The sequence below is a fragment of the Fusarium tjaetaba genome (genome assembly GCF_013396195.1).
Source record: "Fusarium tjaetaba strain NRRL 66243 chromosome Unknown NRRL66243_c0000119, whole genome shotgun sequence".
Taxonomy (NCBI): Eukaryota; Fungi; Ascomycota; class Sordariomycetes; order Hypocreales; family Nectriaceae; genus Fusarium; species Fusarium tjaetaba.
Genome location: NW_023501315.1, coordinates 146,010 through 172,598, shown reverse-complemented (window position 1 = coordinate 172,598; position 26,589 = coordinate 146,010). Strand labels below are relative to the sequence as shown.

Sequence of the window (26,589 nt, the reverse complement as noted above, 5' to 3'; positions counted from 1 at the left end):
CGGTGAATATCGTTGACGTCTAGAATTACATCGGAGCCAATCAGAGTCAGAAGCGCGATCGCCAGTACCCTGCCATAACGATCCAGGGACCTCTGATGATCGGCCTTTTTTTTTTGTTTGCTTTCGGTTATTCTTCTGCGTGCTTTGGGTTGCCTTTGACTTACAAAACTCGGGGTTTGCCCCCCCAAAATTGTCAAAATGATGTATTTGCCTCTCCATATATGCATACGGAAGCCAAAATGACATAAAAAGAAGAATGTGCTTAATATAACCGGCCTTGTCACTGTGCCAGCAGATTTGTGATTCCTATACCGACCCACCTGCCAACGATCAAATTCGACTACACCCACTTCGGCATCAAGCAATTCATATTCCACTCATCCTCTGATATACTAGCTTGAACCTGGCAACCTCTTGATACCGTCTTTGTTTTCATTCTTTTGGTTCGTCTGCTACCGTCTGTAAATTGAGCAGAGCCATGGACCCTCTCGTGGCCGCGGAACTGGAAAAGTTCGACGATAGTGTGGCATTCCGTGCTCGGCCACAACATGTCCACCACACTTGGGCGCGCACATTTTCGTCCCTCCCAGAGCTTTTCATCCAACCCGAGTCTTTGCCTGAAGTTGAAAAAGTTGTGAATCTGGCGCGAAGATGTCGTCGGCGTCTAGTGACGACTGGCTGTGGCCATTCACCCTCCAATATCACTTGTACATCCAGTTGGCTCGTCAACCTGGACAACTTCAACAGGGTCCTCTCGGTGAACAAAGAAACGGGTGTTGTTACCATGGAGGGTGGAATCAGGCTTTACGCCCTCTGTGAAGAGCTCGAGAAGCATGGACTCACGATGCCAAATCTTGGAAGCATCAATGAGCAGTCTATCAGTGGTGCTATCTCAACAGGTACCCATGGAAGCAGTCTACGCCATGGACTGATGTCCGAAGACGTCCTGTCTCTTAAGGTTACAATGGCAGATGGAACCACAGTGTACTGCTCTAAAGACACCAAGACGGACCTTTTCAGAGCTGCCCTTCTTTCTCTCGGCGCTATTGGTATCATTACCGAAGTTTCCTTCCAGGCAGTTCCAGCCTTTACTTTGAAGTGGGAACAGAGCATTGACACAGACTACAAGATGTTTGAGTCTTGGAATCGAAACCTATGGACACAGAGTGAATTTGTCAGGGTCTGGTGGTTCCCCTACACAAGACGTGCAGTGGTGTGGCAGGCAGAACAAACCGACGAGGAACACCGCGACCCTCCTCAGAGTGGGTATGATGGCTCAATCGGCTACTATGTCTACCACAATCTTCTCTATCTTGCCCAACACGTCCCGCGAATCCTGCCATGGGTTGAGTGGTTTGTCTTCGGTATGCAGTATGGCTTTCGGAATGGAACCACTTCATCAGCTGTTCAACCAAGCCGTAAAGCACTGCTCATGAACTGCCTATATTCCCAGTTTGTTAACGAGTGGGCTATCCCTCTTGATAAGGGCCCCGAGGCGCTCCGGAGACTGAGCTCTTGGCTCAACCACTTGTCTCCTGATGACTCTGATTACGTTCCTCACAACATCCCATTCTCTGCGGACGGTCTTTACGTCCACGCACCTGTCGAGGTGCGCGTGAGTGACACCACTCTCACCTCGAACGTACGGCCATACCTTGATATCACTGTTGAAAACGGACCTACATTGTACCTCAACGCAACACTATATCGCCCCTATCTCATGGATCCACCTTGCCACGAACGATACTACGAGGCTTTTGAGTGGCTGATGAAAGACCTTGGAGGTCGACCGCACTGGGCTAAGAATTTTAGAACCACTCGGTCTGAGATTGAAGCGTTCTATGGCAAGCAACTTGAATCGTTTCGGGCCATACGCAACGATGCTGACCCCCAGGGCATGTTTGTCGGGCCATGGCATCGAGAAACAATTATGGAGAATGGCGAAGGTCTTGAGTTGGAAGAGGTTGAGATTCGAAGAGAGAAGAACCACATAGGAGGTGTCACCACGTTTGGAATCATTTGATAGCGTAACCCGTCACAACAATACGTCATGGGAATTAGATAAATCGCTTGCCACATGGCCCATCAAAAACGACTTCAATATCAGGAATTGTGATGTGATTCGGACGGCCTGGGCAGCATGCCGCAACCATCCACTTGATGATCGAGAACGGGAATCAAGTATTAATATTAAAACCACTCGCTTAATTTGTCACATATCCGTCGGAAAGAGGAAGAAAAAAAAGGATGCCAGTGTAGTGACTTCTAGAAGAATACGCGGCCCAGCCCACCAATCGCAAGTAACATTGCAAAATGTTCTGCATTAGATTTGTCGGTAGCCAGCCTTCTCATCGATATGTCGGTAGCGTTCGCGCTCTTTGCGGTCCTTGAGCAGACATGCAATGCACAAGATAAAGATAGCATCGATACCTATATATGGGAAATTAGTTTGCAATGTTTCGGCGCACAATTGCGCAAGAAATGAAAGCTTGAACTCACCAACGATTCCAAACAGAACAGTAAAAATGCTGTCGATATGTAGGTTTGCAAAACTTGAGATTGATGTCGCACAGCCACGTAGCAGTGCTGCACTTGCAGGACTGCTGCAAGTCGAATCCATCACAAAAGCCGGAGTTGTGCTATTGAAATAACCACAACACTGAAACTGTAAGGATTCAGGTTAATACGTCTCGTGGTGTCAGATTTCAGTGAAACTTACAGAGTCCTGGATCAAGCTCTGTACGTCTGGTTCTTGGTCGATGTAGATACTGAAGAATTGCTCACTCATCCTCAACGTCATAACCCAGAGGAACACAGCCACGCACATAGTGAATATCGCGCACACTGTCACCATATATCCCGACACCTTGAGAAAGCTTCGAGCGGGCATGACGAGTCCGGGCAGTGTGACTGCAAACGTGACGAGAATGAAAATGGCATTGACGATACCCGCGGTCAGGGGAAATCTTTGGTATAGCAAGTTCCTTGTAACATCCTCGCCATCAGTAGGCGTGTTCTTCATCTGGCTCTGTACGACCAGCGAAAAAACCAACTCCATGACACCCGAACTCAGGAAGAGAGCGTCGGCAACGACCGTCGAGAGGAAGATCTTGTCGACCATATTGGCGGTGCTGCAGACGATACGCAGTAGGGAATCGGTAAGGAAGCTTTATAATCCGTTTGATTCGAGGTTTGATCTCTATATCGGATATTCTCGAGTAGATTCGCTAGGAAATATGGTTGGTGAGACGTCCAGCGCCTGGTATATTGAGCCTCGTCGAGAGGTTGAAATGAATGAAGGGAGCGTTCTCAAGAGGTCAACCCTCGAGAACTGCAAATATATTCAAAAGAAAGAGAGAAAGAACTAATAAAACAGCACGTGCCAAAGCGAGCACGGAAGTTCCGTTGAAGAGAATGTGTAGTATAGTATTAAAGAGAGGTGAAAGACTACAATGACTCCCTGAGCCTACGAGAAGAACACGACAACCGACCGGCCCATGAACAACGAGTCACGGAAAAACCAAACGAGACCGAGACCAACAATGAAACGAGACTTCTATCCAAACGTCTCGGAAAACACCTGATTGTTGACGAGTTCCGCTGCCAATGCTGTTTCAGGAGATGGGTTTTTGCCGCAGAATTGTCAACGGACCCCCTTGGTGGTGGTGCTACGAGGAGGCGGTGGCCAATCACAGGCCTCAAAACTGTGGTTGAATACCCCCTTTGGGACAATGGCCTCTGGAGCCAAGAAACTTGAGACTCGGTAAAAGCCTAGAGGCCAACGACAGTGGCTTAGGGATGATCGTAAAACCACAAAAGGGGAGTCGAAATGCCTGGAAACCTGTTCAAACTTGTAGCAGGAGCCGCCAAGTTATCATTCTGATCTGATTTCTGGCGTGATCTTGTTTCTTTTGCTCGCAGGATCTACGTTCTGACGCACAACCGCTTGTCAAGAGGTTTCCAGAACATCAATCCCTCCGGTAGTTGAGAAATGCGATTGCCTGAAGCTAGGGGATATGAGGAAAGGTCCATCAAGGGGTGCCTTAACTGTTGCAACGTCTGCGGGTGCAAACCCCAGCCTGCCGGTAGCTCTTATGAGCTTAATCGTCCAAAGACGTCGATGAATACCCCTTGAGGGATGGTGTTGTGTTAGCCGAACAACCACATGTCAGCAATTGGGATCCTTGACAGAGAATTTCGTATAAAAACTGAATACCATCACCGTCTCGCACTTGGACAAAAGACTGTTAACGCAATGATTATTTCTATCTCAGTCGTCATCTTTGGTGATGCCGTGGCATTCCGGTCTCGGGCAATCTGATGGCCATTCTAGTACTGTCACCCTTCTGCAAGATATCGATAGTGGACTCAATAAGGTAGGGAGGATTAGACGAACCGAACTTCACAACTGGGTTCATGTTCGCAAATCTAACGTTGAGCAATGCAGCATTAAAAGGGTAGCCTATCAGGCTATCACTGATTTGTGCGTATTAATAGCGATATGCTCGCTGCAAGAGGCGATGAAGCCTCTCGTCACGGTCAAGTAGGCAGATATCTGTCATATGAGCCGCATAAATCTTTGCTGCTCTTATGCTGCTGCACGTGAGATTGGAAGCGATCAAGTCTCGAACATTCCCTGAGATCAAAGGGAGGACCTTCTGAAGCTCTTGTCCATTGACAAACCAGTGCCAGCCAACAGTCCAAGCGCCGACCCCACATCGGCGAGCTCTTGTTCTTTTCTTAGGTAACTATCAGAGGAACTTTCGTGGCCCCGTAGAACGATATGCTTTTGAGCGTGCTCGAGGCTTATCTTTTGTAAAGCACGAACATTACTCTATTTTAATGGACATCTACCTATGTATGAAGAATACTCTAGATCTGGTATTCAGTCAGCTATGTTACTGACGCCACGCAATGCTCCGATATCACTCTCACTGGCATATCGAAAGATGATCTGGCTGACCACGTTCACAGCAAACATGGTTTGCAGCACCAAGTGCCACGCTGACACTGTGCCATTCTTGGGGAGCTTCCTGTTCCAGCTAAGCTTGGTTTATGGAGATGGAGGGGCCGTCCAGAACCTTAGCAACTAGCCTGAGCTTTGGCCTGATAGAATTCAATGGCTACCGCTCGCCGTTGCTTGTCATTGGCAAGGTTAGCTCCGAGCACCTTGAACATAAGGTGGTTTTCCCCGCTCGATGTACCCATGAACCGTGCGCTGAGTTGCAAGTTGAGAGAACGGCAGCCTCTCTGACTGTCCCATCTTGGCCATCTGGTTGATGGTCATTCGTGAATTGCTTTGCGGCACCTTTCCTCCTGTGGGATGAATCCATTCTTGTTCCGTCTGTGCCTCCAGCCTTAAATGCAAGATTGAACTCTTACATGTGAGATCGAAGGATCAGTCAGTCTGAGGACATCAAGAATTCTATCCATCCATAGATATTCCGTACTGTTGTCGATATTCATTCCTCACTGATACGACTTCCCAACCACCTAGACTAACTTTTGGTCGCGCCTAAACTCGACTTTACGGCATCTCATCATGTCAATAGTAGGACTTTGTTCCGCACTTAGATTGCCCCTTATCGCGGAACAAACAAACCATGAAGCCGTTCCCCGCCACCCTCCCACGGAGCCGAGGTTTTGTCCACCAATCCCCGGGATCGCGCTGTACCCCCAGGGAGTAAGAAAACCTCTGATGCTAAGCTAGGTACTATTAAGGCGCCAAAAATACCCAATTCAAGGCCAACCAAATTATACTGAATTTACCCAAGTATTTATGTCATCTAAAATAGAGGCTCTCGAGCTTTCGAGTTTCTTGCAACCCTATGTACTTGTTGTGTTCCCCGCTTCAAGCAGTAGTGATGATCAGTGAACGAACGAGCTATCAATGTGGTTGACACAAACGCTGCACAAGATCTTATGCTGTTCCAGACAACGAGACAACGGGGACGGTGTTTGTTCTCGAGCCCTTCAGCCTGTGTGATACCATTACTGCTTGAATACATTATACAACAGATCCAAAGTGGACGTTCATAGTTCGTCTTTGTGGAAAGTCGATGAAGCACAAGTTTGAGCAAGCTCCCGCCAATCATGTCTATACACCGTTGCGGCATATTTGCAGGATGGTCTAGATCAGTTTGAACATCCATCCCTGTTAGCCAGGGGAGCCAGAGCCGAGGAATTAGGCCCGCCTATCCTGCGATTTTCATCTCTGCGATTAATCAGCGACTACGGAGTACGGACAAGTCAATATAAAAAACCATTTTCATTTAGGTATACGTTGAATTGCAACGTACTTTCCGGCGAGATGTTAAGCAAACATATTAGCTCATGTTGAGCCTTTGGCTAGCAAAGCAATATGGAGAAGATCAACATGTGGTTGATGACATTTTCGACACTCCTCGATTCTCTAGACATCGACCTACAGCAATAAGCTCCTGGATACCTATCCAATACAAAGAAGACTTTCTTCGTTCACTCATCGATTCATCACTGACCAAGCACCAGTTGGGCCCACTTGCTAAAGTGGATGATGCGACAGGTCGAGGCCCAGATACAGATGCACGCGCGACAGGGGAGTAGCACCATCCGACAATTTGAGCCTTTCGTGTTCAGTTTGATCCCCAGGATGTTGAGATGGAGACACTGTGCGACAGATCTGCGCTAGTCGAGATTGGATTGTAAAAGGGAGGCTGGAGCTCGGGTAAGCAATCAGACTTTGCCCTGGCTGTTTGCTCTTTTGTCTTTTTCGTTTTCAAGTGGTTACTAGAACGTAAAGGGTATGTTGGTCAAGATCTTTGTGTGAAAGCTCAGGTTCAATCAAACATACTGCACTGACCTTGATACGGAGTTCTGATGTTGGAGATGTGAAAGCCCTTCTGCAGTTGCAGCCACGCTATGGTTCGTCACGCGGCGGCATGCGTGCGGCGCAGAGAGGCCCACTGATTCAACGGCTCACGATATCCAGGATAGGACGGAGGGTCTTTGACAGGTAGGTACATACTACATACATATGTACATACACAACTACTGGAAGCATGTAATAAGAGGTGCCAACTTTGCGGTAGGGCAGCACTGTGTCACTCGCTAGGAAGATGACCGGGCGGAGCGGGATCCCAGGTGGAGCTTTGCCTGATGGGCCGAGTCGTGGACCACTGCATCCACATTCAGCCAAACTCTGTCCATTATGTACTTTCAAGGGCTGCTTGAATATCGTGCTCTACGAAGTGACTGAGCACCGAAATGGCAATCCAGAAAGGGAAGCCGATAACGCCTTGCACACAAACCTGTAACGGCGATCGCTTTCATACCCTCTCCATAGGTAGTCTTCACGAGGATACAGCAAGCAACGATCGAGAAGCCGAAACAAGGCACCGTCAGGTACAGGACGCGCCGTCCGTCATCACTGACGTCCCACCCTGTCTTATATTGCCATCGACGAAGGCCCTTCTGCCTGAGATGGAGGTTGGCCGGTGTGAATTTGGTTAAGACGACAAATTTGAACGCTGAAATTTGGTGATTTTAACTCATGAGAAGATCGAAACAGAAGAACCCTGCTGATAACAGCGATTTGCAAACGGCTCCATTCAATCAGTGATGAATGCATCGATTGACGAAGACAACCGCATCAGTAAGGGTTTCTGGCAAGGTGTGACGATCTTTCATTGTCCACAGGATAGTCCGTGTGCAGGACGGCTACAACATCACTATCCTCGTTTCAATTGTCGGATCTTGATGACGTTGTTGATCGGACGTAGGAACAGTATCCCCAGATACGATAGGCTGTAATGAACCAATTATCCATGAACATAAAGGCAAATGCGGGTAATCGTTTGCAGAAACAATAAAGCTTGGTGAACGATACTACAGCGATCACCATTGACGCATCTGCAATTTCCAATTCGGGGGAACATCTATGAATTCACACTCAACACCTGCGCAGTCCAGATGAATTCGTTCACTCTTTCACTCCAATTCCATTCCGATGATTCAAGCTCATCAACATCCACAATTGCATCCGTTCTTACACACCATATTGAGCTCTGTAGCATGTGTAAAAGCTCAATGCCCATCCCGTCATGTTTGATTCTCACACATCCTCTCACGAATACCCACCACACGCGTGCCACAGTCCACTCATGCAATCCCAGTCGCACCAGCAATGGCGCGCTGCACGTAGCAACCCACCAGACGGCTTGAATCGCTGACTCCCTAACTCAGCAACAGACAGGCTAATTCAAAGACTGTGGTTGGTCAAAGCTTGACCTTGCATCCTTTCCACCCTCGCTCATCTTGTGCTCATTCCACTCGTGGATGGGGACTGGGAGCCCGTCCCGCTGCAGCAGCCAAAAGCTTGCTACTACTGTAGCTACCTTAGCACGTCGCATACCGGATGCCCCCCGTAAATTAGCAAAGCACAGCAAGCCTCACCCCGGTTACCTACCTGGACAGGCGCAAGTTATTCATCGGATACTTAGTACAAGACCCGAAATACCCTGCTGTTTTATCTAATTTATCCCTTACCCGCACAGGGCCAACGCGCACAGTGGGAGAAAAAAGACCCATTCTCTTGTTCCCCCGCTCCATGCTCAATGCTCCCTCCTCCATCCGCCCATCGGCCTGAACCCTGGCAGTTGTGAGGCCTTAGGTTGGCTGGACTCTTGTCTCTACAATCCGACCCACACCCTGTCATCTCCGCTTCCGGTCAAGCGTCTCGTCAAGCACCTGTGGTGCTCAGCGGCCGCAATCATCTCTACCAATGAGCATCAATGTCTCTTTTGCTTAAGGTAAATTCCCTCGTCTTGTCTGCTTAGAGCAATAGTTCAACCCTGCCATCTCTTCTTCATCCCCTGCACTCTTTCACTGGGCTTTCCAACACGCGCACTTGCTCTTGCCTCGCCTGGCCTCGCCTCTTTCCCGTCCGCGCCACCCAAGGCTCTCCACAGTCCGCACCCAGAAAAAGGAAAGCCCCCCCCGACCCAAACCCAGACACACCCAGACCAGACTCGAAGCAGCAAACAAGCAAGAGCGTGCCCAACCAGGTTTCTGCGACAATTAAACGCAGAGCACCGCAGCTCCCTCCATCTCTCTCCGCTCCCACTCCAGATACAGTATAGATCCATCGGCACCACGCTCAAAGCAGTATCTCCACCACCTTTTTTTGTTCTTCCCGTCGCGGTTCGTTCGTGGTAATACAAACAAGAGCTCTTCCTCTTTTGAGATAATCCAATCCAAGCCAATTTGAGACGAATATCGACTCGCAGACACCATGGCCGACATCACAGACCAGCACGACCAGACCTCTCCCACTGAGCTCGACGACTCACAGAACGTCGGCAATGGCAACGCCACTGAGTCTCGCGGCATCAAGCGCCAGCGTCCTTCAGCTGGCGACGACGACGACGACGATGACGAGAAGGGCAGTCGCGAGCGTCGCAAGATTGAGATCAAGTTCATCAGCGATAAATCTCGTCGACACATTACGTTCTCCAAGCGCAAGGCTGGAATCATGAAGAAGGTATGATCCCACCTCTCTACGATCCCAACAACACCAGGTTTGCTATGGCAGCCATGATGCTTGACCCCAAGTTTGAAATCGCGTGCACTTTGGACGCGCAAACTTCGACGTTTCTACTACACGAACCTTGAGCATCCACGGCCTCTTTGACGCATCTTGGTTGCTGTTTAGATCCCCGTCGCGTCAAAACAAGCTCCCGCGTTTGCTCGTCTGCGCCAAACTTTGGCGCAACCCGATTCCTTGTTGCACGGAAAGCTAATTTATTCATTCATCAGGCCTACGAACTCTCTGTCCTCACAGGTACCCAGGTTCTGCTTCTCGTAGTTTCAGAAACCGGTCTCGTTTACACCTTCACCACACCCAAGCTGCAGCCCCTCGTTACCAAGTCAGAGGGCAAGAATTTGATCCAGGTACGTAACTATTTGCTTGCCTGACATGGCAGATTCTGTCCCTTCACAGACCTTGGACTGATCATGACCAGGCTTGTCTTAATGCTCCTGAGCCCACTCCAGGCAACGAGAATGGGGTCGATGGCGGCGATCAAGTAGAGTCTCCAGAAGAACCACCTAACCAGCACCTCCCTCCTCAGGGCAACCGACCTGGCATGCCTCAAAACCCTCACATGCCCAACAACTACATGCCCAACATGCCCATGGATCCTCAGCAGGCTCTGGCTTATCAGAGCTACGTACAACGGAATCAGGCTTATGGCTCTGGCATACCTCCTCAACCAGGTATGCCTGCTAACAGTCATCACCAGTCATAATGACGTCCGACTCCAAAGATCGGTCTTCGGTCAATGATACCCGGCGCTCAATGCTTTCTCGAGACGCCGCCTCTCGACCTTGCACGCCCCTCCCTGACACCAGAGCTGTCTTGTGAGATCCCGGTGAAAAGGCGTTGGTTGGTGTTGATTTGCCACCTGCATTTCTCTTTGATTTTTGTTTTTAATTTTCTGAAATTACATCAAGGCTTTCAGGCCCCAGCGAAGTCTGACGAGCCTTTGAGCGGAAATATAATAATCGCATCTGGGAGCAGTGGATTTACGGGCAGTAAATCCCACCCTCGCGACCACGAATAACTACACGTGTCGCTTTCGAGATCAACAGTCTGCGGTCGATGCTGGGAGAACTCCCATGGTCAACAGCACTGTCATGGTTTCATGTGATCAAGGGCTCCGTGGAAGCTGGTGTCTTGACACCGTGGGACATTTGCGTGCGGTGGAAGCATGTTGAAGTGAAGAGGTGTTGTCATTGAAGAGCACGAAGAGGCGCGTTTGGCTTGTGAATTACATCAGAGTGTTTGGGATGGCAGGGAATGGATGGGATGAAGGCACGAACGTTTACGGAATGGGTACTTGATGCAGATTTGACGTCTATCATGGGCCAAAAGAGACGAAGGAAGGATGCTTTCAACGCGGTTTCTACCAAACTGTTCCTCTTTTCGCATTGAATGTCGAATGTAAATATGTATTGAACTACGGAGTAGTGAGCCAACGTCTTTGCGCTCAGGCAAGATGTTGCAAGTGGGTTATTTGAATTTGACCCAATGTATAAGTCAAACCCGGACTTTCCGAATATGGACATTCCACCGTTGAAAAGCTACTCTACCCCAGATTTGTAGGAACGGGGTTTCGAAATATGCTGCGCCTTATCTGGTGCAGATTGTATTCCACGCAAGTTAAAAGCCTAACTTCAGATCTGGCGAATCATTCTTTTTGCTTGACTCTAGGTCCCTGGTCTGAACCTTGAAAGGATTGAGGAAGGTTCAGGCTTGTTAGATGTAAATGTTATTGTAATGGATCTCTTACCGCATTTGGAGAGTTGGTGGCATATGATTGGGAGGTTCTCTCGGCCGGTAAGATCGATCGTGTGCGGCGGCGCCCATGTGGAAACTTTGCTGTTTCTGTCATAATTTCTTTTCTTCTTTCAGCGTGTGCGCGTGGATTGACAAGATGAGATGACGTTGCATGAAGGAAAAGAGTACCTACGACAGAAACGGTTTGGGGTCGGCCTTTTCCACTTTGGTGGTGAGGTGGGGATGAAGGATCATCTTGGCTTAGTTGGGATGAGTCGATAGATCAAGTCAGAGTCAGACGTGTAGGTGTGTGGAAGTTGGCAATGAGGCCTTGAGGCAGACAGCAGATCAGTACTGTATTGGGGACAGACCCGCGCTGAGGCTGCTGGTATTTCTTGCAGTCAGTGAGGTATCTAATTTCCCTTGCTAGGGAGCCGATAACTCTACATGAACTCTGTGACCTTGCATCAAACGGTACTTCACTAGAATATATAGTCATGGTATAGTTCGCTGGAGTAAGTTCACTTCTATAACGGCGGGAGGCTTACAGGCAGTCCTGCGTTAAGACGGATAAGCATAACCTTCCACTCCCACGCATGCTAGCCACAGTCAGCCATGATACAATTGTATAAGCACTTACAGTTCGCAAAAGTGCTAACTAAGCCACCTCTTACACGAACTCGCCAAAGCTCCAGTGTTGTTCAATCGTAAAAGGCTGAATATTGTCAAGTTTGAAGCCAGGAGAGCTCAAGCTGTTACATCAGGCTGCGGATAAGGGTGGAAGGTGACGGGACGAGAACCACAATGTATTACAGATCATAACATAAAATATAAGTACGTGCCATTAAGTGTGTGCTGCTTACTTCTATTCCTCAAATAGCCAATTTCCTAAGAACATAGTCTGCTCAGATATCATATAGTGTCCTTGAAACTATGACCTTGTCTGGATATGGTTGGAGGACTTATGAGATAACCTCGAAGATAAATACACCCAGACTCACTTTTTACCATAAGAGAATATGGTCCGAGTATGTTCATATAAGCATTGTCTATAGACAGCGGCATCGAGGTGAAACATTACCAACTCTCCAGCTCATCCACACTTGCAACGAAACGCATGCAACTCGCTATTGCCCACGATACGATAAAAATGCCATTTTACTATATGCAGAATGCAAGATTACTGCAGACAATAAAGTTAGCTGTAATATATTTGCCTCGGCGAAGATCCGAAGAGTGAGGAGAAACGAGTCGCCTTCCGTGGCCAGGAGCACGCGGCACGAAAGCCTTCTTCCAGCATCAAGACTGAGATGAAGAATAAGTATAGGTGAGCTATGAAGGTGCCTCGGTCCAGCGTTTAATAAGGCGGTGGTAGAGGCAGTGAAGCTCGTGGTGATGAGTAGTTGGTCGTGGTTGGAGCCTCAAGGAGCAAGAAAACTCCTGACTTTGATTCTGCAAACCTAGATAAAATGACCCAAGAGTCTACTTAAATATACTAAGATATTCAAATTTACCTATATCCTTCTTCACATTTCGGAAAACGCTCCGTTTCCTTGCCGACTCCTGTCAGGTAACAATCTTAGTCGTCAGCCATCACACACCCTAACAAAGCGTCTTATGAGGCTGGAGCGTTGCCGATAAGGGATTATTCTTCAAAGGATCTTTCTCTGTCTATAAGGATCATAAAAAATCCAGTACAGCCGGCTACTCGACGGAGTCCATCAACAAATTCTCGTAGCTCGTCCGAACGATGCCCACGATGGTAACTGTCTCGGAATTGAAGAGCATCCGCCGACGGTTCTCACCCGACCCAAGCCAGGTAGGAGTTCTGTAGCCGTTGTTCCTCTGAGCAATAATCTCATGTCTCGTTTCAGCACAGCATACATAGTGATGATGGGGATGGATCCACGCCTAACCTTGACGACTTAGCTGCGTTGAAGTTCTTCTGCATCTTTGGCATATAGGGGAGGCAAAAGGTATTAGGTAAGTTAATCTAAGCTGAGGGATCTCTTGACTCTCATTCATGAGTTTATTTTGGCCGCCGCCTCTGCTGACTGAAGTTTTATTGCTCCCTTGAGGCATTTGAAGACGCTTGCCTCTTGGTAATATGGATGGCCAACGATACTGCAAGGCGTGCAGTTCCCAAATTCGCTATGACGTGCCGATTTGCACTTCTTGGATCTCTAGGACATCAATAATGATGCCCTGCCCCTTGTGAAACTCCGGTGTACGTACGAGAGTCTTCTCTTCCTAGGAATAAGGTACTTTACCCACCTAGGTTTGCATGCAAGGAGAGGTAACTAAACTCGGAACCTCTATCCTATTGATAAAAAGTCTTAGGTAAACTCAGTGTAGATTGAGTGGACTTTGGACTAATCATTTTTTTGGCATCTTGATTTATCTTGTGTTGCCAGTTTTCTTGCGCCCCTGGGGCTATGTTCGGGTGTGTTTCTGTCGTATGCAGTTCTCGTACCACTAGTACCGCTTTGTCATGGTCGTGATGGTGAGCAGATTTGAGAAGGTTTTCGGCTTTCAAACCCCGCTGACGTACCGGTACAAAAGTGACATGCGAATTTACACCCAAACGACAAATGAAATACTAACGCATGGGACTCAAAGCATAGAGGAGAACATCAATAAAAATGAGACAGAAACACCTGGTGACCTTTATTAAATGCTGTCATATAAACTTGGTCGCGTGCTCGTGTCATGCTGATTTCGATCGAAAAACCCGAACGCCGCCCATTCCATTGCGAGAATTACCACATAGTGGTGTTCCCGGCCTCATCTAGTATCAAGCTCCGATTATGTCTCTAATGCTCGACTGTTGGTATGTATCGACCGACGGCTAGGCTGCCAACAAAGACACCAGCCAGGACGGAGAGGAAGTAGCCGACATTCATCGTCATAACGGCCAACATGCTGTAAGACACGATTAGCATATAGTCCAGTCATAATCAAGCTCTCGGGGCAATGCGCAGACATACAGAAGATATCCAATCCCGACGATCATGGTATCAAGACATGCCCGAACCGGGTCAACACTGAACCTCCACGGTCTCGTCGCTGCTCGTTTCCTTTCCACAACTACGACGGTTTCTTCGAGACCGTTCTCCGAGAGGGTCATGCGGCGCGCGTCGGGGCTGGAAGCTATCTGCTCCGACAAGGGGATCTTGCCATTGACAGCCACGTAACGGCGCGCAGCTTCGCGATCAAGCCAGCGAGCTTCTTGGACAGCTTTGAATGCGACGAGGGCCCGCGCAATGATGGCAAGAACAGCCAGGAAAATACATGTCCCCGCATAGGAACCTGCATTATTTGGTGTCCACGAGTTGGCGTACAGCGGTGTGCGAGTTTCGGTTTGGAAGACCATGGTCATCATGCTTGACCCGTGCGACGACGACGAGGAGCCGGATGAGTCGTCGCCCATATCCATGCCTGGCATGTCGTGCCTTGGAAAGTTCATGTCGATAGTAGTCGTAGCAGAAAGACGGTTCGCAAACAGCAGGGCTGTTTGCGGATTATGGATAGATCGATGTTTTGGGACGCACGAGGGCTCTGGGTCCTAGCAAGTGGTTTCTGGACGTTGTATCTATAGAAAATAAAGCACAGGGCTAATAAATTCGTAGAATTTCCAGTATATTGTGTTGAGTGTGGTGAATGAATGAATAAATGGTCTGTGAAAGAGGAAGGGAGTTGGGCTACGGCAGGCGTATCGATCGAGAGTCAAATAATCACAGAAACGATCCGGGGAAGCCAGCTGCCGGTAATAAGTAAATTACATGTTCAAGGACTGCTTTTTGAGGGCGAGGGACGATGTTATACTTTCTTGCTCAAATAAACTCATTTCTGTGTACCAGGGTGCATTAACCGTTGCATCAATGAATGTACCTATACTTGGCGAATGTACCACTGACTGCCCCGCTTGACAGTTCCCGTCAAATCGAACAACACCAGTCAACTACCTACATATCAATTTGAAGTTCTCCAATTACCTTAGTTAACTCTCCTTGGCCGAGAGATTCCACATTCTGGGTATATAATTGCATTTCTCGCAAGTGATAATGAAGTCCAGTGCTTTCTCAAAGTCAGAACTTGAGCAACATTCTTGCCACTGAGCAACACATCTGCTGCAGTGCCGACTCCTAATGCTGCCATCTTAGATTTCCACGGCAAAGCAACCTGAAACAGGCTCGATTCGGACTCATACTATCCCGAGGGATGCTGATTGTGCCGGATGATTCAAAAGAAAGTCCGATTGTAACAGCTCAGTATCAAGTTCGAATGCTTATGCGCCGTTGTCTTTCTTCCCTACAAGATGCTTTCCGAGCTGGTACTGGTTCATGGTGATACTTCCATGACAATGTTGCTCTTATACAAGGATACGCGCTCGCTCATTCACATCCCTAAATTCGGCTTTTACTATTTCCTTGAAACGAGGCTGTTGTGCTTCATGTCCATGATCAGGCAGTGACTTCGCGCCCGATGAGGTTGGCTCGTTAAAGGTCATGCATGGAGTCAGTATTCCAAGAGCACCCTATCATAAGTGTACACTCAGCATCACAGACCTGGATGACAGCCTATAGGAGCCTCTATACATCCTATCAGGCCTTTTCAAGGGCGAATCCATGCTAGAAATATAGTTGAATTCTCGGGAGGAATGCAATGGCTTCTGCTCCCCAAAATCTCAAAAGATCGCCGTTCGCACAAGTGGCTACGGAATACCTTTCAGTAACTCATCACTTTCCGGTTCGATACACGAATATATTCAGGCGGAGTGCTATAAGTTCCGGTGATACAGGTTTGTAATCACGTATTCCAGATCTCTACGAAAGAGGCTTATTGGAAGATGCCTCCATTCCGGGGAGTTCATCGTTTCGCTTCTTGGCCTGACAGCATAATTTTCGACGACCTTCGCCAGTTAAAGATCGCTGATAAGGTCCGTGGTATTTAAATGTACTTAAGTTTGGGATGTTCTCTTCATACTTCCTCGACATGTTCATATCTCCATATACCGGGTTGCTACAGAACCGCCAGGCTTGTCTGCATAGCTTTATGAGGCAAAAGTGCTCGACTGCCACATAGTGTATATAAACTTCCTGAAGGAATCGGACGCCAATGCATAGAAGTTCCCCAGTCTCAGGAATAATCCCTAGGACATAACAGTGCCAGGCACCGTTGGTCATGCCATTTATCTCGGGTTCACCTCTCTGGTCAAATCCTCCAGCTCCTGACCCTCCACCGGAAATATGATACTGGTATTTGGCCAATATGTGGAAAGTAGTAGCAGTGGATGCTATTATATATATGTTGGCCGGCAAAGCTGAAGATCACTGTTTCATTGACGAGGCACATTCGCCAGTGCAATGGCAGTTTTCTATACACTTTCTCAAACTCCTCACAACGCCCCCTAATAATGAGGTATCTTATTAGATGTTATGATTAAGTCCGATCAACGCAGAGGTAGTTCGAGTCGGCTTCAACTTAGTAGTCACGAGAACTAGCAGAAGAATTGGTGGTCACCTGTGTAGAAGAAACACGTCGACTCGTGGGATTCAGTTACTCATGACTTCTATTTACATACAACCTCATACAAATGTACCCATCAACTCTTTCTCACCATCAGTTATTATTCACCCATTCCTTGCGTCTACTTCAAAGTTTGTGCGTACATGGATGACTTCCATGAATATGCTTTCCTCATGGATGTAAGTCACCTTACCCTAAAGCAAAGGAGGCAAAGTTACCGAGACAAACCTCTCAAGCTCCCGTGATTTTCTGAGTGTCATTGTATAGAATCATTACGTATGAGCAGTCGCGATCTTTCTTTGACTAGAACGGTGCGTAATAATAAAGGTTTGATACCGGAAATGCCTTGGAACGACCATCACAGCCGACTTCCACCAACTTCAGCCGCGATTTTCTTAAAATCATGATACCGAAAGGGACCTTCTAAAGATATCATATGGCAATACTTGTTATGCAGAATTGGGCAATTCAAGAGTACACTGTCTCAGTTATCATTTAGGACTTCTCCCGACCTGGAAAGAAATCGAGAGTAGCGGGTTTGGTTCCTGTTATTCAGCAATTTAACTATAGAATTCCTTCTGCTCGTGAATTATTGATCTACACGTGAATAAATAACTCTTCGCTTTGGCAGGCGAAAACAGTGTGTAGTCGCCAGGATTTATCTCATATTTGGGTACGCTGCTGGTGTAATGGCCTTTCTTGTTCGTGTATATATTTTACTGGCCTCCATGAGGTGTTGGAGGAGACAAGAGGTAGGACATCACTTCCTACCGGGACGATGAAGAGATAAGGAAGCAATGATGCCATGTGTAGGCTTACTGATCAGCGTATGATATTTTAAAGTGTTACGTGTGGTATCCAAGTACTTAGCCAAGGACGGACGTTGTACCGTGGTTTGAAGTTTCTCACGGAGCTGGGCTTGTACAAAAGGTAGATATAGGCTCAGCTGCCACGAAGGTATTAAATGAAAATAGAAAAGTAGGCAAGACATGTTTGATTAAACATTACAGCCTTGCCCTTACAAACCCGCGTGTGTTAGTGAATCAACATGCCAGTCCAGATCCGAGACCGGATCTGTCTTTGGACTGCTCGCAAGATTCTACATCATCTCAGCGAAACCGTTCAAACAAAACAAGCTCTCAAGCCATTGAGCTTGAATGCATCACAGCAAATACAATACTCAGAAGCATGATAGGTAAGTAGTAGGAGTCCCACACACGGAATATGCCTGTTGGATCACAGCTCTGCACAATCTCGTTGAGATGTGCCTTAGACATGCAAGGCCAAGTAAGCGAACGTTCATGCCCACGTCTTAAGCCAACGCCTCTCGTTTGACATGATATTTTCGACTGTTTAATAAGAAAGGTGCCGTGTTGGCTACTGGAAGCCGTTCTTCGCCCGACACCACGTAAGTTGTCCAAATCTTCCTGAGTGCCCTGCACTACGGCTCTTGTGCACTAATCAAACCGACATGGATTTATCGTTCAGATGAAATACATTCTGACTGAAGAGACAATCATCTTGAACGGGTTCAGCCGCCATCTACGACATTAGAACCGGGACCGGAACTGGTGGGTGCACTCCTCAGCAACGATGACCGGGAGCGACCAAAAGGCTTACAGTATGGACAAACAAGTCTCCATGCATAATAAACCCTGTGATTATTGGACTCGGTAAGTTTGGATCTACCAAGTAAGCGACAAGGAGTATCGAATAGTTATGCTACCTGGCTACCTAACCTGGTCCCCCAACCATTCTCACAGTGCACACACTCCGTAGGCGCTCGGGGCAGAGGCAGGCTGCCATTACGAGCTGAAGGTTTCACGGCAGTAGGCATCGCTATCGCAGGCTGTGACATTAAGAAGGAGTATTCACAGACTTGTGTTATCGCTTAGGATGATACGAGTTAGCTGGACATAGAAAATCCAATTCCCCCACGCTCTACGGAGATGTGAATCAGCATACAGATCCAATGTTATAAGTGCTGTGATAAATTTAAATGAATTGGATATTTCAGTGCATGGGATGGCTGCATGTGTGATGTGGTCCCCGAAAGTTGGATGTCAGCTCGTACAGCACACATTGGAATTCGCAAGGCGCGGCTCCAGCGCCGACTGCAGACTGGGCTACTTTCGTTTACCGGTTGCCGTGAAGAAAAAGAAAGTCTGCAAATATGGGATGGATGGATGTCTCGACAGGGAGTAAAACCTGGATGACCAATCATGAGCGGCCGCCCCTGACGAGGGGTGTGCATTGGTTATCATATCCATCTGGTGTCTCCTTACCAAATTGATTGTCTTGCAACACTTCCGAACTCCGCCAAAAGGTTGTACTCACCTCCGGTTGGGTTTGGTCAGAAGCAGGTTGAGTCTATGGCAATTTGATATCATATGATAGCCACTCCAACGTCTTGATAAACGACTAAAGAGTTTTGGGTAACTTAGCCTAAGGGAAGGGCTTGGAGACGAAACGCCACCAGGAACGATCTGCACAGGGATTCATTCTCTATGCAGATCTGTGCCATTTGCGGTTGCTTGGTGTTGGAAGAGATTGCTCCGCCGTTGTAACCAGATTACCTAGAACAAGGCAGCGGACCCGTTTAGAATCTGACGTATGTTGTAATAAGCCATTGCAGAAGATCGAAGTTCTGCCCCTGATGATGAAAGCCCCTCTTCCAGGCTGTCCCGCCGTCTGTGAACGGAGATTAGCAAGATAATGGCAACTCTCAGACACTAACGAGTTTCTTTGAGGGCTGAGCAGCCAAGATGTAGATCACAAGTGCCGAACGGCGGTTCTTCCATACACGCGTCAGTTGCCGGCAGGACGACCAACAATAGCGCCTGCCATCGATGGAGGCCTGCCCCTTTCAAAGAGACACGGGCACATCGTAGTAATAAAGTTACGTTACTCCGTACAGATGGAATAATCCGATGTAGTTCTCGAGGTTCCGGCGTTGCGGACCGTGTCAATATCCGAACAAGTTTATCACTACCCTCCTGGCCGTGTCACAGCTACACAACGTCTGTTAAAAGAATGGCCAGCTCAGCTAGGTATGTCCAGCATAGTCCCTTCTGCTTGAAGCCTTACATACCTAGACCAGGATGGTGACCATATGGTCACATACATAGGATTGGACTGAACTGCGATGATTGAGATAGTCATCATAGTTAATTACCACTCCTGTCGTCTGAGCTTCGCTTGTTGTATATCCTGGTTATGGCGAGTCGCGATTACCAGGGCCAAACTGGCTTGTCTCGGCTCGGTAACTATCTTTCGCGTGTCCCCAGACGCAGGTAGCGTAGCGTGGCCAGAGTATTGGGCTGATGGATGGTGGTTTGACCCACCAACCGCCGGGGGTGATCGTGATACGTAACAAGTCGGCGATTTTGAGTCTTCTGCTATCCGTAGAAATCAAATCTACGGTAACCTCGGGTATGGTGTAACGAAGGCCTCTGCACCTGTGCGACAAGGAGGAATGGGACCCATCACGTCCCGTACCACCGGGATGAGCGAGGAATTCAGCCCTGATAGACCGCCGAGATGACCATGTTCGACTGGTCTCGATCTTCAATTGCTCCGCCTTATGGCACGATTCCCGCCTCGCCAATGCTCAGGCTAGACTGCTAACGAACGGGGCTTACATTGGCGTGACGTTTAAGCTAGCCTTATCGTCGCTATAAAATGCATACATAGCATACAGATAGAGGTGTAAGGCTAGCGTAGCGTTGCAGGGTTCCACCAGCGGTAGACACCATCAAGTTGCAGCCCACCAAGTTAATTTGGCACACGGAATGGCTTGGTGTAGTCTGTCTTGACTCTTGTCTGTATGGAGATGTCTATGCCCCTGGTTGTCGAGGATTATCCTCTGGCACATTGCACCAAGTTCGCTTCCACGGCACGGATGTTGACAAGCATTGTCCGTCACGATGCAGTGAATTACATACTATGCCCAGGCCGAACCATCGTGCCTTTGTTACCGGTGTGCTAAAGCAGGAATAATTTCTTGGGTAGGTCGTGTTATACTGGTGGTCCAGCTTGTCATACTCTAAAAGGCAACCTGGTCGCGCCTATGAAATGGCATCTTCCGTTAGCATTTGTCTTACGATTGAATGCAAAGTCAGTAGGTCCAAGGGCCTTTCAAGAATGATAGATATCGACCATGATGCAGAAGTGCTTCTTACGCGAGATTGCTAGCTATGAACAAGCTTCCTATTGTTGATGGGTAATGTTTGAGCCAAAGCTATCGATTCTCTTCGGCTCTACTGTACAATGCACCAAGCTATCCGTAATTTTCTGCCTACTAGAACTAGGTACTCCGTAGCTTAGCAGGCTTAGGTAGTAGTTAGGTAGCGGTAGCCGACTGTGTCACGGCGTCGTATCCCCGCACGCCTCAGAAAGGGGGTTTGTAAGTGGAGTGGTTTTGGCTTCGACTGTGGCGGCAGGATTCCGCAGCCTCTTTGACAGGGGGCATTGACAGGGGGCATACATCTTGGCAGCGACCATGCCTTAGTCATTGCATCTTTGTGTATCCGTAATGTTGAAGATGCATCGAGAGTAGCCTCTCCTCATGACAAAACTGATGGAATCATGGATCAAAACACGGTTGATGGAAATCGCCGAAGATGTGCGTAAAAGTCCTTCATCAGGGTTGAGCATTCGTATTTGTCTCCACAGCCGGCAACGGAGCGATTGTCCCCCTCTTATTATTTCACCGAGTGGTTGATGGCCTGCCCCCGTCTGACAATGTTTGAACAACCATAACGCCGCAATGATTGTAGTTCCCCGTGACTTGTTTCATCATGACCGAATGTCCAAGCAAACAATGATGCGTATCTCGAGATCAGCTCATCCATCTCTCTCGAATTGGGTTACCTTACTCTACCCCGCACACCCTGTATTTGAGAGCCCAGTTAGTGTGGCATCAGCTATCTTGCAGATGATCCGAACTGGGGCACGCGATGCCATATCCTCCGTAGTGTCAGGCCGACTGTCTCGCCATTGCAAAGAAGCTTTCCTGCGGTGGGACTCTTTACAAAGCCTAACCCTAATACTCAAGCCAAAAGCACGAGCAAGGACTTCTCATGGGCCACAACCGATCTATTTGCCCGATGTTGCTCTTTGGATAAACTTGACTGGAGCAGGTTGCAAACCGTACCAAGAACCGCAGAAAAATGAACGCGGACCAGTATGACAGGGTAATGAGCCGTAGATGCGAGAACGTGTGCTTGGTGATGAAGTCGTGAATAAGCCTAGCTAATAAGTTGGACCATTCGAAAAGCATACGGTACCTACCTCTTCAAGGCTACCTATCTCAGCCGTATCTCCACCTCCACTACTAAGGTATCTACAATAGGTTTGTACACATTCACGCATATACCTGATTGAGGTGTGATGCATATTGAGGTTCTTCATACGTTCTATGACTCAACTTTGTTAAAAGTATGTCTACATTTCTACAGATTCACTGGATCTTGACTCATCACCCAATTCTCATGGATGAATTTTGGTGATAGGCTTCACCTACATCTCAAGTATGGTTCATCAGTCAAGTTTGTACGTAGCACATGAATCGGGATATCCCTTCGCATTCCGCGATGGGGCAACCTAGTTTCATGTCTCCTTACTATTCGCGAACAGAGCGAAAACCCAGCACCCTAGAGCCTCATCTCCCGCATAAACTAGTCAATAAGCAGATTAACGTCAAGACCCCAACCTCTCCACCTTATCTATATCGAGTGATGTTAGACGAATACAACCATGTGATTGAGTCCGGATTACATTACCACACAGATACGTACCGCGGTAGCGAGCAAGCGGTTTCGTCGCGGGCACTCTGATCATAATTTCTTCTCACTTCGGTTTACTCAGTTACTCTAGGTAGGTGCTTTGGTCTGGAAGATCAACGACTGTCAAGAACAAAGGCAAGTTTTGAGGTACAGTGATTTAGGTACACATTCCATTATGATTCCAGCATCCGCAGTGTTTTACCTTGATATCAATCGCAATAGTGCTTGAGGATCAGACCATGAGACCCGGCATATTTCCATTTAGGCTTGACAGATTTCCAATTCTACCTTTCCCATCTATACTCCGTACTGTACATACTGCTATAAAGGGATGCGGTGTGATATGTGGAACATGGCCAGGACGCACACTCTCTGATATTGGCAATGCTCGTTCATGACATCCTTAGGGTGAGCACAGCTGTTAGCAGGCTTAGCTGGGACTGTCGACCATTGTCCTTGTTCCTCAATGGTCCAAGCACCTCAGCTGAGTCTGGACCAGGTTCTAGCACTATGCCATTCAGTATTGGTTAATGTTGTCATCGGCCTGTGCTGTACGTCTGTGTTGGACAGCCCGAATCCAGCACACAGCGACTGGGAATACTGGCATAGCAGGGGAAGTGAATAAAGAAAGACAAAGCTAAAAGAGTTTCTTGGCATCGATGGGTACTCATTGACTCTGTACGTATCGAGCGAAGGGGCATGCGAAGCATTGTATTGTGAGAACTGATCAACGCGCATCCCTTATCAACCTGCTCGACGATATTTTCTAAAAGAAGACAGAATCAAAAGGGATTTGCGTTCCAAGCATCCATAATGAACACACGATAAATGTCCGGAAATATGAAATCTTCTCAAGGGATCAAAGCGTGGATAATCATCTTGCCTCTTGCGTCTTGCACTAAATGAGGCCCCGGAAAGAGTGGATAATAACCACTGGTCTGACACCATGCTTGTGCACTTTGTTTGGTGAAAGCTCTTTGTTGTTTGTTAGAATCGCCTTGCTTGCTGCTCTTGTTGTCTGAGAGTCGGTATGATTGGCTCCGAAGCTGGTCAGGTTGCTCAACTCGTTCATTGTGCGATGCCCCGAGTGGAAGTTGCATAAGCCCTCCGATTCTTAGGATATTTCGGCCGCTGATGAACACATTGCAAGACACGTTGAGAAACCACGATGCCCATTTCTTAAGCTAGTGATGCTGCAGATATTTACCCGACAAGGTTTACTTCTCGATGCTCGCACGTTGGTCCTAATCTACGGGCGCCTTAGTATCGATCGATGTCTGAGACAGCTCACTAGCATTTCCGGGGCTTGTATCCGTAGTCCCAGCAGCTACGGATAGGTCTTAGACCAGCCCACCACAGATCTTGAGGAACTGTTCATGCTGTTCCATCGGTCGGCCGCAAAAGCAAAGATATAGAGTCGCATCGGTATGAGGGCAGAAGTGAGGGGAGAATGCAGCTAGTCTTCATTAAATTTAGTCTCATATCTGGTAGACATTCTTATTTCCTGCAAAATGCCATATCGATCTCAGCCAAGACTTCTAGCGTCAAGTCAGCAAGTGTAGCATTCGAAAGCATACAGAATTGTCCGAAGCAAGCAGCCCAGATCAATGTCTGACCCAGAAGAACACGCCTTCATTCTAATGGTATAATTCAGATACATGCAGCGGGCCTTCGTACAACTGACCGGTCGCCAGGCCCGAGCTATTGTTATTTCTTATGAGAAAGTGGGTTGGTGTTGTTACACAAGCAAGCTCTTAATACGTATCGGGCTATGATCGTCGATTATGAAGATCCCCTCGACAAAAAACCAGACCACCCAGACCTTGGAACTCGGCGTTCAAGGTGAGATGGCGTTGAAAGGTGAGATGACGCTCTCCCACTCCGGTTGATAGTCAAACTCTAGCAACATTGCTGGCTTTTGTTGCATACAGATATAGCCTTTGACGAATGAATGCTCTCGATGCGGAAATAACACGCACAAACACAACACTTATGGTACCGATCTACCTATTGATGCTCCCTTTCGCAATCCGTCACATATGGTATAATCCTGTCCTGCATCTATACTACTCCGTAGGCCGTTCTGATACATGAACTATTCTAATAAGCTCACAGAACCTACGTCAATCGCAAATTTAACATTCCAACCCATATCCATTCCAGCCAGTTGGTTCACCTACTGACCAGGACGTGACGATGGCTTGGCCGCCTTACCCGAAGGGCTTGATCGTGCAGACAGATCAGAGGTAAGGATGGCAGCGCCGAAAGCCTGGGGGCCAAAAGGGGAACAGGTTGGGGAAGAGCTACTGTTTGCCAAACTTTACGACTGATGACTTGCGTCGTTCGCCGGCGGGAGTTGAGCGCCTCTTTTCTTGTTGCGTTCCCAGGAGCTTGGTTAGCATGGCTGAGCCTATCCGTTGATGGCGGCGGAAGGCAGAGTTGAGTGAGGGGACAAGGTGTTGCAGCCAGGATCCACGATGGTCGCGAGAGCTAAGCATTCTCCCCGGTAGTTTGACGAGGGGGCCCTTGTAAGAGTGTCAGGGGAAGGGGTGTGCATCAGTGAGCAGGGGTCTAGGAAGACTCGGGACAGGGGACATGGGGTTTCGATCCGGTGGGAGAAACTCAACCTTTTTTAATGGTTAGTGCATCTAAAGAACGTTAGCTCTTGGAGAGAAAAAGGAAAACAGAACGGCTTCCTTCCAGCTGAAATCAACAGATGAAGGAGGCCTTGCTACCTAATAAAAGGAAAAAAAGAGGAAAAGAGATCCAACAGACCCATTTCATCGTCATCCCAAAGATCGCCGCTTACTCTTCTGCTTACCTACAACAGACTATTGCCAAAGTCCCATTAATTCTTGATACTACAGTATCAAACAATTAAACCTGGGGAATGCTCAAGGGGTCTATGGTCCGTAGAAGGCACAGACAGTCAAGGACTCAAGGACGTTATTAATTGGTCACAGTGCAGAATAATTGACAGGGGTATCGGAGCAATCCTACAGTACGTAGTACATAAAAAGCGTCAGGTATTACAACCAAAGGTTTATTGGATAGAATTATCGCTGTACCATGCATCTCACCACCGAGAGATATATGTACTGCTGGCCGTATAAAAGACTATTGAAAACAATCAATGCAAGCCCCGTTATCACAACTTGGGCATCCTCATTGAGGCTCGCGGATCACTCTCACAGGATCCACATTCTTCAAAAAAAAAAAAGGTCAATATTGATCTGCACTGCATCTTGAACCGTAGATGCGGGAGTGCAGCAGGGGACCCTGGGGTTCCGAATGTGCACGGAGACAAGGCGCTCAGCGGTACAGAGATATTGGTGATTGGTATTGTCATTGCCAAAGATATGTATTAATAACAATATTATACAAAATGCAAAACAATGAAGTCAAGGGTAATGGGAAAGCACTGTCGCCCATGGAATAATTGGCCTGGAACATAGGTCCTGATCTAGGAGCCTTAATGGAGTCTGATAATTTGGAGTATGTGAATGCTTCCCTCTACAACGTCTCAATGTCTCTCATGTATGTATCATGACGACGAATGTATTTCAGATCAGCCATCCCGTTGAAGCAGGGTCTCTCAGGCCAGAGCGCGGCCAACACATGAACTCTTGGCAGGGGAGATATGGGACATGGCTGCTGAGGCTTTTTCACTAATGTATGCCCAATTCTCTTGAAGACAAGAGAAGATTGCAATCATCCCTTGAAAGATGAACTGGTTTCTGAGTTAATATTGGTGTTCCAAGACTGGAAATTGCTGGACAACACGTTCTTCGATATGACGCTAAAAGCCGGTTGCTTCCAGACGCCAATCGCCAGGCTTAATCCTGGCCAGGCAGGTCTTCTCGATCTCTTATGAGAACCATTCTTTTTTAGAGGATAAGGTAAAGCAAGGAGTACGGAGTATGTGAAAGTCCATCCCAGTTGAAAGAGGACCCGAAA

General features: G+C 47.8%; 4 protein-coding genes across 4 annotated transcripts; 2 read left to right on the top strand and 2 right to left on the bottom strand.

Annotated features, from left to right (window-relative positions):
• Nucleotides 1-478: 478 nt before the first annotated feature.
• On the top strand, nt 479-2,023 carry FTJAE_6125 (D-arabinono-1 4-lactone oxidase; the record flags this gene model as incomplete). Its single annotated transcript, XM_037352705.1, has 1 exon — nt 479-2,023. One exon carries the CDS (start codon nt 479-481, stop codon nt 2,021-2,023), a length of 1,545 nt encoding a protein of 514 aa, XP_037206803.1.
• Nucleotides 2,024-2,323: 300 nt separating this feature from the next.
• Nucleotides 2,324-3,121, bottom strand: FTJAE_6124 (Pls1 tetraspanin; the record flags this gene model as incomplete). Its single annotated transcript, XM_037352704.1, has 3 exons — nt 2,324-2,430; nt 2,500-2,665; nt 2,720-3,121. The coding sequence occupies 3 exons, from the start codon at nt 3,119-3,121 to the stop codon at nt 2,324-2,326; spliced, it is 675 nt and encodes a 224-aa protein (XP_037206802.1).
• Nucleotides 3,122-9,271: 6,150 nt separating this feature from the next.
• On the top strand, nt 9,272-10,286 carry FTJAE_6123 (MADS box; the record flags this gene model as incomplete). Its single annotated transcript, XM_037352703.1, has 3 exons — nt 9,272-9,520; nt 9,796-9,930; nt 10,002-10,286. 3 exons carry the CDS (start codon nt 9,272-9,274, stop codon nt 10,284-10,286), a joined length of 669 nt encoding a protein of 222 aa, XP_037206801.1.
• Nucleotides 10,287-14,130: 3,844 nt separating this feature from the next.
• Nucleotides 14,131-14,783, bottom strand: FTJAE_6122 (Ctr copper transporter; the record flags this gene model as incomplete). Its single annotated transcript, XM_037352702.1, has 2 exons — nt 14,131-14,239; nt 14,305-14,783. The coding sequence occupies 2 exons, from the start codon at nt 14,781-14,783 to the stop codon at nt 14,131-14,133; spliced, it is 588 nt and encodes a 195-aa protein (XP_037206800.1).
• Between the last annotated feature and the right edge of the window lie 11,806 nt (nt 14,784-26,589).